This window comes from Danio rerio, chromosome 18 (assembly GCF_049306965.1).
Source record: "Danio rerio strain Tuebingen ecotype United States chromosome 18, GRCz12tu, whole genome shotgun sequence".
Lineage (NCBI taxonomy): Eukaryota > Metazoa > Chordata > Actinopteri > Cypriniformes > Danionidae > Danio > Danio rerio.
Window position 1 is genome coordinate 4,063,765 of NC_133193.1, and position 14,678 is coordinate 4,078,442.

Genomic DNA, 14,678 nt, shown 5'->3' on the forward strand with positions numbered 1-14,678 from the left:
ATATATATATATATATATATATATATATATATTTATATATATATATATATATATATATATATATATATATATATATATATATATATATATATATATTTATTTATATATATATATATATATATATATATATATATATATATATATATATATATATATATATATATATTTATATATATATATATATATATATATATATATATATATATATATATATATTTTTTTTTTATATATATATATATATATATATATATATATATATATATATATATATATATATATATATATATATATATATATATATATATATATATATATATATATATATATATATATATATATATATATTATTAAACTGGATAAAAAATCCCCAGACTCCCCATGTTTTAAAGCTTGGTTGGGTGAATTGTTTCATGTCATACAACTGGAGAGGATACGTTTCCTGGAGCCCAAATCTCATCTGCAATTTCAAACTGCCTGGCAACCCTTTCTGGATTTCCTCAAAACTGAATAGTGCACTACTACTCTCATAGTAATGACTGAATTTACTCTGTTGTTAATTCATAATCTTGTGTTGACTATGGTAAATGTCCCTCACTTATATATGTAATTTTTTAATATATATTTTATCATTATTTATTTATTTATTTTTGTTTAATTTTTTCTTCTTTGTGTGTGTTGTCTTGTTGGTACATTATGTAAAACCGTTTAAAAAAAATAAATAAATAAATAAATATATATATATATATAAAGTGACATTTAAAGGCTTAACTAGGTTAATTAGGTTAACTAGGCAGGTTAGGGTAATTAGGCAAGTTATTGTATAACTATTGTATGTTTGTTCTGTAGACTATCAAAACAAAAATATAGCTTAAAGGGGCTAATAATATTAACCTTAAAATGGCTTTTAAAAGAATTTAAAACTGCTTTTATTCTAGCCGAAATAAAACAAATAAGACTTTCTCCAGAAGAAAAAATATTATAGGAAATACTGTGAGAAATTCCTGAATCTGATAAACAACATTTGGGAAATATTTGAAAAAGGAACTCAAAGGAGGGTGAATAATTTTGAATTCAAGTGCACTTGTGGGTAACACTTCAAAATAACGGTTCATTAGTTAAGTAGGGGATCAAGTACAATGGACACGTGTAGAGGTTGTTGTCTTCTGTGAGTGATGCATGTCTGTGATCTGACTCACCATGAGAAACACGGGCCGCTGCAGTTTCTTCAGGACGTGCAGGGCGTTTGTGGTGACCGAATGAACGCCAGCACACCACGCTAATGAATATAACCACGGCTGACTGATCACATACAGGTTAGTGCTGATGTTCACTGACGCGTACTTTCTGAAAGCAGAAGACATGCCGTTTATGATCATTAGGCTTATTTACAGATGCAAATGAAATCTATGTACAACACATAATCCAATGAGTCAAATATCAAAGAGAGAAGTTGAATTTACTGCAGTAAGAGAAGCAGTGCAAGTCTTTTTGTTTCATAATAAATTACTTGCATCTCAGAAGATAATGCCGACAAGAAATGAAACCAATGTGGTGGCTTTTGGAAGCGTGAGATGCAGTGGTTAACACTTTCTCAGGTTCGAGTTCCAGCTGGATCAGTTGGCATTTCTGTGTGGAGTTTGCATGTTCTTCTCCTGTTGGTGTGGGTTTCCTGTTTCCTGGTGCTCTGGTTTCCCCCACAGTACAAACACATGCGCTTTAGGTGAATTGAATAAACTAAATTGGCCGTAGTGTACGTGTGTGTGTGTGTGTGTGTGTGTGTGTGTGTGTGTGTGTGTGTGTGTGTGTGTGTGTGTGTGTGAATGTGAGTGTGTATGGGTGCTTCCCAGTACTGGGTTGCAGCTGGAAGGGCATCCGCTGTGTAAAACATATGCTGGATAAGTTGGCGGTTCATTCCGCTGTAGGCGACCCGTAATTAATAAAGGGACTAAGCCAAAGGAAAATGAATGAATCATTCTTGGCATTTTTTAATGCGATAATCCAAAAGGCACATAAAAATAGGTGGATGCCGTACCGTATCTGCTCCTGGGACATGTAGCTGTAATGCAGGTTAAGTCTGACGATGTGCTCCTCCTGCAGCTCCTCTATTGAGGCGTGATCTCCAGACGTCTGCTGCAGCTCCGGGTCCAGCTCCTGCACCACACTCCTCTGATCATCCGGCAGCCACAACACCTGACACAAACACAGCACAAATCAGACACTTTTACAAATATGCCATGTGTGATATTGTTGTTGAGTATTGCAATAACAATATTTATCACGATATTACATTTCCCTAGAAAAATGCTTTTTTTTTTATTATCATCCATTTTTTAAATCATATTTTAATGATGTTAAAATAAAAAGGCAAAAGATAATTTTCAGATTCATTTATTCTAGAATTTATTCAGAATTATTTAATTATAATTCAGACTTAACAACAATATTAAGGTGGAAACATTTAGTGTTTAAAACACGTGAATGAGTGAAAACCTCTGATTGGAGGTCTAGAAGAGAAACAGCTGCTGATACTCACATGAATGTAGCATCATTTTAGTGACACTACAATAATAAGTATTATTTTCACATTACTGTGAGGTTTGGGTATAGAGTAGGGGAAGACATGAATAAAATACAATCATTCATTCATTCATTTTCTTGTCGGCTTAGTCCTTTTATTAATCTGGGGTCACCACAGCGGAATGAACCGCCAACGTTTTACGCAGGGGATGCCCTTCCAGCTGCAACCCATCACTGGGAAACACCCATACACTCTCATTCACACACACACACACACACACACACTACAGACAACTTAGCTTACCCAATTTACCTATATGTATTTACCGCATGTGTTTGGACTTGTGGGGGAAACCGGAGCACCAGTGGGAAACCCACACCAACACGGGGAGAACATGCAAACTCCACACAGAAATGCCAACTGACCCAGCTGGGGCTGAAACCAGCGACATTCTTGCTTAGAGGCGACAGTGCTACCCACCGCGCCACCAAAATACATTTAATGGGTAATTTAATTAACAATACGAACATTACTCAGTATAATTACTGTTTTTACATTACTGTGATGACTGGTTTTAGGGTAGGGTAGGGGTAAATGTTAATAAATTACAATTTAATGGCTAACTTTGTGTTTCTGTGTGGAGTTTGCATGTTCTCCCTGCGTTCGCTTGAGTTCCCATCAGGTACTCCGGGTTACCACACAGTCCAAAAGACATGCGGTACAGGTGAATTGGGTAGGCTAAATTGTCCGTAGTGTATGAGTGTGAATGAGAGTGTGTGGGAGTTCCCAGTGATGGGTTGCGGCTGGAAGGGCATCTACTGCGTAAAACTTATGCTGGATAAGTTGGCGGTTCATTCCGCTGTGGCGACCCCGGATTAATAAAGGGGCTAAGCCATAAAGAAAATGAATTTAATGGCTAATTGAACTAATAATATGAATAATCGCCTGTATATTTACTGTTTTTACATTACTGTGGTTGAGTTTAGGGTTGGGGTAGGGCTAGACATTAATACAATAGTGTTAATGGGTAGTTTAATAAATAGTCTAAATAATTCTAGCTAATTTTGGCCACAGCTGTATCCCTTTTAGCAACAACCCTGATTAGATGTTGTCATTTTTATCTCTCGTCTCGCCATTAGTGTTTAATGTTAAGCTCTGGGTTTGCCTTTGGGTCGCTCCAGCCAATACCACAACAGCAACTACTAGGGGGTGGAGTTTAAGATAATACAGCCACATTTGATTTGTCTAATTTGGATGTAAAACGATGCATAAAATAAATGTAATTTATCACGTCTGTGATATGAGCAATATCACACGAGTAGCAGTGTCATGTGGCTCTATATCGACACTGGTGAGAGGCGTGCGTTGGCTCGAGGCCGCAGGCTGAGTGCCTTAGTGTACAACCAGTGAAGATACACAGTCATATCACACTTATACAAGTGTGATATTGCGTTTATACAACAGTTTGACGACATTATCATGTATATAAAAAAGAAAATCAAACATGGAGAGTCTAAAAATCCTTTTGTAATAAAGAACTACTTTCTTCCACCATTCATTCACATCTGCAGCTGACTTCAGAACAACAGAAACATTTGAATGATTCTCTAGCGTAATGTCTAAAGTGAAGACAAAACAGATGATTTTGCTCACATTTTAGGATTATAAAGCTGAACGGCATGAAATGTCATCAGTCTACAGAGATTGCCCAGTAATTATCTGTTGCAATCAGGAGATCACAATAATTAACCCCGAAAAATGCAGCGCTAACACTACTAGATTACTGTTGTGTTTGTGATGAGGAAAAGGTGATGCTTTACAGGTGGACATTTATTCTTTCTTTCTGTTTACTGAACTAGTCTGCAGTAACGAAAACAGGAGACTCATTAGAAACAGATGGCCAACCAAAATGTAACGCAGCATTATACAAAAAGGTGGCCAACACAAAATTCATCAATTCCTGATATGCGAGACCCATGCCACACTCACCACACTACAAGTACTATAGTATAAATGCAGCACACCTACATATAAAAGAGAGAGGTCGACTAAGAAAGTCACTTACTAGTTTTATAATGATTTGATCAGCTGTAGTTTAAAATTACTCTAGGTTTTTCCTTCTCTAAGGGCTTAATATGCAGTCTCTGTCTCCATCGTGTGGATGACGCTGCATAGTTGCAATGTAAACTACATTCTCGTCTAATAAAGCCTCAAATGTACATTGTGTTATCCAACAGCTGAGGTATTTGTCAAACTGTAGTGAGTTTATTGATCTGCTGTCACTCTATGTGGGTGGAGTAATACAGAAGGGTGAAGAGGCTGTAGGAGTTCTAATATTACAGAATTTTGCACTGCTTTCAGCCAATCAGATTCGAGAACCAGAGAGAACTGTTGTATAAGCCAGGTGTTCCCAAACTTTTCAGCCCGCGACCCCAAAAATAACAATGCCAGTGACTCGCGACCCCCAATATCCTCTGAGGTGGTTCTAAATACAGAAACCTTCAACCTTCAAACCATGCAATGACACAGACACACCAATTAAATTTGTGTCAGTGCTTTAAATGTGCCAGAAAGTATAACCTGATGTTATAAAATCAAAATGCATCTGACGCTATTGCTGCCTTTAATATAATGTATTTACCCCAGGGGTCGCAATCCAATAGAACTAGTAACTATAAGCTAACTATATAGTATATAGTAACTATAAACGACTATTTTTATTTTCAGTGTAGTTATGGATAAAATATGTTAATTCTTATGGTTTAATAAAAATAAATAGATTTTTGGAAATCGACAGGCGACCACCCTTTATTGCCCCGCGACCCCTCGGGGGGTCCCGACCCCCACTTTGAGAACCACTGGTATAAGCTACTATTATCACGATAATGATAATTTCACTATATATTGTGCACAACCGTATTCCTTATTTTAATCTCTTCTGTGTTCTGGTAAATCACCTATACTGTATGTATGACACAGTTAGTGACAATATGTCAAAGTATAAATGTTGATGATTTGAGATTGTAAGCAGAACTGTCTACGAACTGAGTGTTGAAGCTGGCTTCTGCTCTTGAAAATGCAAATTACCTTCAGTAAACTTTTTTTTGACTGAATCTTTGACTCGCTTTTCTTCATCTGACAGACTGGTCATTTTTGGGTAAAACTGTCGGCCCTCAACAACATCACCAAAAAAACAAAGCTGCATATTTCAATGCACTTCTGGGGACCTTTAAAAATGGATATGCAAAATGCCACAAGGCCACACGACGTGACATTATGGTGCCATTTTAATAACTGGTGATCCACCTGGCTGGAGTTGATGAAGGATTCGTTGTGTATGACCTCCAGGGTGCGAGTGATCCACGTGTCCCGGTACGGGTGACCTCGAGGCGGACGTCTGAGGTCAAAGATCACCAGTCTCTGGTGCTGAGCAGCCAGATTGAGGAACTCCTTTAGGGTCGGCACCGTTTGATTCTGGACCTCGATCTTCTCATTTACATTCAGAGTCGAGGCCGTTCTGAAAGGATCCCTCTGAGAGAAGAAAAAGAGAGAGAGAGAGAGAGAGAGAGAGAGAGAGAGAGAGGATTTGATTGGGTGAGTTTTGCAGGATTCTAAAGACCTTATTCTTTGTTGCTGCATGGAGGGCGCCATAGTGACCAGCGCCTTCTGGTAGGTTGCTTAGAACTTCCGATGAGAACTGTCATCAGCCAGAGCAGCGTTTCTGGGTGTTAATACAGTTTTCAGTGGCTTACGGGGTGTTTTTGAGATGCAAAACTTTAATTTTGAAAGAAAGATGTGTGTTAACGGTATGCTTCTGTCAGACGCGGTTCAAGTGCGAGAGAAAAATGTTCTCTTAATTCCGTGTCTTTTACAGTTCTATTCCGGTATCGTCCTGTAAAGGTATTTTCCTGTATTTCTCCCGTATTTTCAGCCTTTCTCTAAAGGGTGGCAATAAACATTAAGGAGCTGATCCTCCCTTATACACAACACATACTTCGAACCACCAGGGGACACCCCTTGCTCTTAAATGTGAGTTTGTTCCGTGCTTTTGTTTTATTTAGGCATGAAAACACTTTAAAATAATTATTAAAACAGCAGGAATCCGTTCCTTTTCATTACAGGTGCCTTCACCCCTCCTATGCAGTCCTCAAAACAGTCATATAGCGGTGCGTGACAGTCAGCTGACGCACTCCATGGTGATAAATAGATGCTGTTTCTGGATTGTATATACGCGAGTCTGGGTTATGGGTGTGTATTTGAACAAACATATGCACATAATTAATAATAGTAACATCTAAACATGTCAATCTTAGTGGGTTTTTTCAAACACATCCAATTTTGTCCTAAATGAGCATAGACAGTTAGGAATGTAATCAAATGCTTTTATTATAACGTTAGATGTGTGCATTTTTAGAGTGACACCTCTATTATTTAATGTAATCAAATGAAAAATCTGAATAAATTTGATTCATTCATTGCTCTTTAATCAGAATGTTTACGTTACACAGTAAAGAAAAAGTGAATGAGATTTGGAAGTTAACTAAATTCTATTTCTTTATAAAAGCTACACATTTTAATAAGCTGAACTATTTGCTAATTATTTGCTGCTTATGCATACTATTTATTTTTTCTTTTGTAAATAATAATAATAAAACATATTACTGACCGTTTAACTGTTTATTTACAATGAAACAGATCCAAAGGAGCAGATTTAGTAATTTGGGGATTTTTTCGCCTTATTATGGTGGGCATATCGCTTATTTTCACATCCCAACGTTGACATGTTTTTTTTTTTAAAAAGCAATTCACCAAGGCTGATTAAAAATACAATAAAAACTGTTACACGTTAACATGTATTGAAATATTACAATTTTAAATAACTTTTAAAATGTCCTTATTGTATGTAGTTTCAAATTTGATTTATCTCTGTGATTCAAAGCTGAATATTCATCAAAGCTCATTAATATTCACGACCATTCCAAATATGGTCAATATGGAGCTTCTGATCTTAAGGAAATTTTATGGGTAATAAATAAGCATATAAACCCTTTTATGGAGATTTTTTGAATGCACCTAAGCCACAGAATCACTACTGTATGTAGATATCAGAGAACATTCATTCATTCATTTTCCTTCAGCTTAGTCCCTTATTCATTAGAGGTCGCCACAGTGGAATGAACTGTCAACTATTCCACAATGTGTTTTTTTGCAATGGATGACCTTCCAGCTGCAACCCAGTACTGGGAAACACCCATTCACTCTCATTCACACACATACACTACGCCCAATTTAGTTAATTCAATTCACCTGTAGTGCATGTGTTTGGACAGTGGGGGAAACTGGAGCACCCGGAGGAAACCCAAGCTAACACGGGGAGAACATGCAAACTCCACACAGAAATGCCAAATGACCCAGCCAGGACTTAAACCAGCGACCTTCTTCCTGTGAGGCCACTGTGCCACCACTATCAGAGAACAATTTAACTTACTGCAATACGAATACCATATGAACGCCAAAATAGGGACTATGGGGGCAGGTGCTCTGACATTTGTTTTATGTTTTATGTTCTGTGTGCTGTATTATTATGTCCTATGTTTATGTATTAAACACCTGACGATGATATTATTGCAGATCAAATTCCCCATGGTTATTAATAAAGTTACCTTAACTCATTATACCATATAATCTTTAATATTGTGAGTAAGTGAGTGATGTTAAAGAGCATGAGGCTGAGCATGAGCAGTGCTCTGTGTTCTAGGGTTGATCCTTCTGCAGAGCCTCATTCCAGCCTCAATCCTTTAATCCCAATTGATTCCTCGTGGATTTAGGAGGGATTCTGAGGTTAATTAAGAGGCCAGGAGCCCAAACATACATGCATGTGCACTGCATTATCATTTTCATTGCAGTACGAAGGGTTTTTATAAAGCATGCGGGGGTTTCTGATTGTTCTTAATCTGTTTGACTGCGAGATCCTAAAACGTTTGACTTGGTTATTTCAGCATTTTCCATTTTCAGTTTAAGTTTACATCATTTTTTGGTATTTTTACCTTTAGCTATTTCAGAGCATCAACTTACACCAAAAACATATTTGATATTTCTTTCAAGTACCAGAAACGGTTGAATTTTTATGTTATTAGTAAATATTAGTGTGTTGTCTATGAGGAAATAGATTTGATCATATGTAATTATCCAGAGAGAATAATAAGTGGCTAAAAATGTAATAACAAAGCCAAGGTTAAATAAATGTGTTAATTACTATTAGAATTATTATTGATAAACAACTTTAAAAAATATGTTATTAATATACAATAATTTAAATAACCCTTTTTAGCTGTTTTTGTAGTTTAATACAGTTGATGACAAATTTATTAGCCATTCTGTGAAATTTCACAAATAATATTCTGTTAAAACTGTTTATTTTTGTACATCATTTCATTAACATCTACATGACACACGTGTATATATATATATATATATATATATATATATATATATATATATATATATATATATATATATATATATATATATATATTTTCATAGAAATTATACACTTACCGGACACTTTATTAGGTACACCTCTCTAGCTGCTCATTAACCCAAATTTCTAGTCAGCCAATCACATGGCAGCAACTCAATGGATTTAGGCATGTAGGCATGGTCAAGTCGATCTGCTGAAGTTCAAACCGAGCATCAGAAAGGGGAAGAAATGGGATTAAAGTGACTTTGAACGTGGCATGGTTGTTGATGCCAGACGGCTGGCCTGGTATTTTAGAAACTGCTGATCTACTGGGATTTTCATGCACAACCATGTCTAGGGTTTACAGAGAATGGTCCGAAAAATAAAAAATATCCAGTGAGCCGCAGTTCTATAGGCGCAAATGCCTTGTGGATGCCAGTAGTCAGAGGAGAATGGCCAGCCTGGTTTCAGCTGATAGAAAAGCAACAGTAACTCAAATAAACACTTATTACAACCGAGGTCTGCAGAACAATGAGTTCACTGTACTCAAATGGCCTCCACACTCACCAGGTCTCAATCCAATAGAGCACCTTTGGGATGTGGTGGAACGAGAGATTCGCATCATGGATGTACAGCCGACAAATCTGCAGCAACTGCGTGATGTTATCATGTCAATATGGAGCAAAATCTCTGAGGAATTTTCCAGCACCTTGTTGAATCTATTCCACAAAGGATTAAGGCAGTTCTGAAGGCAAAAGGGGTCCAACCCGGTTCTAGTAAAGTGTACCTAATAAATTGGCCAGTGAGTGTATAGTTTATATATAGTTTTAAGTACATTTCACTATGTAAGATTAATTTAAGTGCCTTGTATTATTCGTATTAATATTGTATGAATGTATTAACTAATGTTATTGGATATTTTATATGAATTTATTTTCTATTTATACTTTATATGAATGTATAAAAACAGCTGTAGTTATGTTTTTCAAGGAGGTCATGTATTCTGTATGGTGCATAAATGGCAGTATTATAAAGCCAGCCGTCAGTATTTGTATCTACAGACCGATGAGCAGAACAGAAGTTTCTGGATGCTCACCCGCAGAAACCAGGATCCAGCGCTGAGCATCTCCAGCTCTGCCCATGTGAACATGGCCGCCGGAGAGTCCGTCCGGTTGGGAAAGACTTCATGCACGTTGGTCGTCCTCCTCAAAGTGCTGTCGTGCATCAGGAACGGGACGCCATCATAACTGCACACAGCGAAATTACATTGCATTACATTTACAATATTGAGCTCATACAACTCAAATGGTATGTTTCTGCATGCAACAAAATTAATTTCAGTTTGTTTAAAAGATTTTTAATAGCATCATATTCTGCCAAAACATACAGCTTTAGAATTTGAAAATTAAAAACAAAAAATCACAACATAAATGTTATTATTTTAAAGTAGAACTGTAATTTACAAATGTAATACATTCATTTTTATACATTTGTAACTAAAATAACTATTAAAAAAAATAATATATATATATATAAACTTTGGTCTTTCTTTTTCTTTTTTCTTTCAAAATGTTTGTCTTTTCATCTAATATTTACATCGTATACCAGCATGATTTCATTTGAACCAAAAACCTGTTTTCACCTCATCTAATCCCTAGTCCACCATGAAGAGGCACAAAAACAATTCACCTGGTCAAAATATCAACCTAAATGCACATGATAAGTTGGTCAAACACATGAAATAACTATAGTTATCCAGATTAACCCGTTCTCAATCCATAGCTGACACTGATCTGCATTTGTCAGTGGGGTCAAAGGCTCTTATATCACCAATAATCCATAACACACTCATTGACTTCTGTTCTGCTGCTTCTAAATCACTCAGTATGTTTATATGGACACCAATACTCCAATATTAAAGGGATAGTTCACCCAAAAATGAAAATCCTGTTTACCAGCAAACAATTTAACATCATAAAACGTTCCCGTAACATTTCCATTAGGTAAAAAAAAAAGCATTTTGTTTGAAAGTTATTAGAATGTTCAAAATGTCCTGTGTTTTAGACGTTGTATTAATGTTATTGATTGGTTGAACTTTATTAAAATGTATTTAGAACTTGTCATAGTAATGATTAAACAACTTTTAAATAATTTAATAATGTTTGAATAGTTTTTTTAAAATGTAAATAATATTTCAAATATTCCAACAAAATAGTTTTTATCTTAACATTTTAGAACGTTCCATTCATAACTTAATGCTAAAGTTGTTAATGCTAACGTTTTTAAAACGCTTCAACAAAAACACAATGATAACGTTTATTTTGCTGATGTTTTTAGAATGTTTATTATTTACAAATAACCTTATACAAACATTATGCAAGAACGTTTTTTGATAACTTTGAGAGAACATTTAGAGAACATTAGCTAAAGTTATAAGAACACTCCCTGTTAGTTTGTTTTTTACTGACTTTTTTTCTTTATTTTGTTGAAACCACAAAAGAAGATAATTTGAAGAAAGCTGTAACCATTCACTTGCATAATATTTATATTTCCTACTATGAAAGTCAATGGTTACAGGTTTTTAGCTTTCTTCAGAATATATTATTTTCAACAGAATAAAGAAACTCATAAAGGTGTGGAACCACTTGAGGGGGAGTAAATAGTGAGTACATTTTCATTTTTGGGTCTCTTTAATATGATTACGACAATACTCTGATTAGGAGAGATTTTTGATGACTTTAATCTTACTAAAGTTGTAGTAAACACAAATCAAGTGAAGAAATGTGGAGTATTCCTATTTTAGTCGCATCACTGAAGCGCAGTACAGACATGTAAACACCTTAATTAAACTATTACCGTTGCAATTATTCCTTCATTCATTTTCTTTTTCGGCTTAGTCCCTTTATTAATCTAGGGTCGCCACAGCAGAACGAACCGCCAACTTATCCAGCACATGTTTTACGCAGCGGATGCCCTTCCAGCTGCAACCCATTTCTGGGAATCAACCATACACACTCAATCACACTTATACACTACGGACAATTTTAGCCTACCCAATTCTCCTGTACCGCATGTCTTTGGACTGTGAGGGAAACCAGAGCACCGGAAGGAAACCCACGTGAATGCAGGGAGAACATGCAACAGCACTACCTACTGCACCACTGCATCACCTCCGTCGTAATTAATGGTAAATATAAGGTGGGATAATTTTCAGTGTAATATTCAAGACTCTTAGATTAAGCTACCTTTTACTCTTACTTTAAGTAGTATTTACAATAGATACTTTTACTTGACCTGGCAAAATTTTTAAATAATAATAATTAATACTTCCTTACATTTATATAGTGACTCAAGGTGGGGGGGTGGGGGGATATCCTCATCTTATTTTTTTGGCAAGTAATGGTACATTTTACTTGAGTATGATTTTTTAGCGCTGCTAATATTACACTTGATTTTGAACCCGATGCTAAAGCTAATGCTTCAGAATCAGCAGTGTTTTTCTGTGCACATAATAAACACATGACTGGCAATGTAAAGTCACTGAAGCTGCGTGATTCAGACTGTAAACAGACCACACGTTCCCTCTGCCTCATTCACACTTCCTAGGGGGCCTCTGTGGTAAAGATGAGTGCTAACAGGATTAGTGCTCCGCTAATCAGTTTAACCTGAAGCAGTGACTCATCCAGGAGAAGTTATTTATAGTGCTGTTGGCAAAAACAGGCCTTTGTCCAGAAGAAATTACCTCATGAATGACCGTCTCATTGATGCTGTGCTGAGGATGTGTTTAAAGGGACACTCCACTAGCATATTTACCTCTGCTAGAATGCCTGTAGTATGATTTACCAAACTGCTAGCATGTTTACCTCAAAACTAAAATGTCTGTAGTATGATTTACCACACTGCTAGCATGTTTACCTTAAAACTAAAATGTCTGTAGTATGATTTACCACACCGCTAGCATGTTTACCTTAAAACTAAAATGTCTGTAGTATGATTTACCACACTGCTAGCATGTTTACCTCAAAGCTAGAATGCCTGTTGTATTATTTACCACACTGCTAGCATGTTTACCTCAAAACTAAAATGTCTGTAGTATGATTTACCACACTGCTAGCATGTTTACCTCAAAACTAAAATGTCTGTAGTATAATTAACCACACTGCTAGCATGTTTACCTCAAAACTAGAATGCCTGTAGTTTACCACACTGCTAGCGTGTTTACCTTAAAACTAGAATGTGTGTAGTATGATTTACCACACTGTTAGCATGTATGCCTCAACGATTTACTGCACTGCTAGCATGTTTACCTCAAGCTAGAATGCCTGTATGATTTACCACACTGCTAGCATGTTTACCTCAATCTAGAATGTCTGTATGATTTACCACACTGCTAGCATGTTTACATCAATCTAGAATGATACCACACTGCTAGCATGTTTACCTCAAGGCTAGAATGTCCGTATGATTTACCACACTGCTAGCATCTTTACCTCAATCTAGAATGATACCACACTGCTAGCATGTTTTCCTCAGTCTAGAATGTCTGTATGATTTACCACACTGCTAGCATGTTTACCTCAAGCTAGAATGATTTACCACACTGCTAGCATGTTTACCTCAAGCTAGAATGATTTACCACACTGCTAGCATGTTTAACTCAAGCTAGAATGTCTGTAATATGATTTACCACACTGCTAGCAAGTATATCTCAAAGCTAAAATTTAAATAGTATGATTTACCACACTGCTAGCATCTTTACCTCAATCTAGAATGATACCACACTGCTAGCATGTTTTCCTCAATCTAGAATGTCTGTATGATTTACCACACTGCTAGCATGTTTACCTCAAGCTAGAATGATTTACCACACTGCTAGCATGTTTACCTCAAGCTAGAATGATTTACCACACTGCTAGCATGTTTAACTCAAGCTAGAATGTCTGTAATATGATTTACCACACTGCTAGCAAGTATATCTCAAAGCTAAAATTTAAATAGTATGATTTACCACACTGCTAGCATCTTTACCTCAATCTAGAATGATACCACACTGCTAGCATGTTTTCCTCAATCTAGAATGTCTGTATGATTTACCACACTGCTAGCATGTTTACCTCAAGCTAGAATGATTTACCACACTGCTAGCATGTTTACCTCAAGCTAGAATGATTTACCACACTGCTAGCATGTTTAACTCAAGCTAGAATGTCTGTAATATGATTTACCACACTGCTAGCAAGTATATCTCAAAGCTAAAATTTAAATAGTATGATTTACCACACTGCTAGCATCTTTACCTCAATCTAGAATGATACCACACTGCTAGCATGTTTACCTCAAGCTAGAATGATTTACCACACTGCTAGCATGTTTAACTCAAGCTAGAATGTCTGTAATATGATTTACCACACTGCTAGCAAGTATATCTCAAAGCTAAAATTTAAGTAGTATGATTTACCACACTGCTAGCATGTTTTAATCGTGCTTAGCATGATTGTAACATGATTTACCCCACCGTTAACATGTTTAAATATTTCCTAGGTCCTTTATTTAGTTGTTAATAATGTTTATAGTTTCAGTTCATAACAATTAGCAACCCCTTTGAAACATTTACAATTAGCTGCAATGCATTCTGAGTTAGCCTTTTTTGTGACGATTGCTAAGGTAGAAATAGGCCAAAAGGAGGTCTCTTACAAGCCA

The 14,678-nt window shown here is 36.0% G+C and overlaps 1 protein-coding gene across 12 annotated transcripts in view; it reads right to left on the minus strand.

The window, feature by feature from the left end:
* The window catches only part of gdpd4a (glycerophosphodiester phosphodiesterase domain containing 4a), a 77,775-nt gene that overhangs the window by 23,468 nt on the left and 39,629 nt on the right, over window positions 1-14,678 (minus strand). For all 12 annotated transcript variants that reach the window (XM_073930165.1, XM_073930166.1, XM_073930167.1 and 9 more), the window contains exons 10-13: window positions 10,075-10,225; window positions 5,825-6,049; window positions 2,033-2,190; window positions 1,197-1,344 (exon numbers count right to left, since the gene is read on the minus strand). In XM_073930165.1, the coding sequence (XP_073786266.1) occupies window positions 1,197-1,344; window positions 2,033-2,190; window positions 5,825-6,049; window positions 10,075-10,225 (682 nt within the window). The remainder of the gene's footprint in view (window positions 1-1,196; window positions 1,345-2,032; window positions 2,191-5,824; window positions 6,050-10,074; window positions 10,226-14,678) is intronic.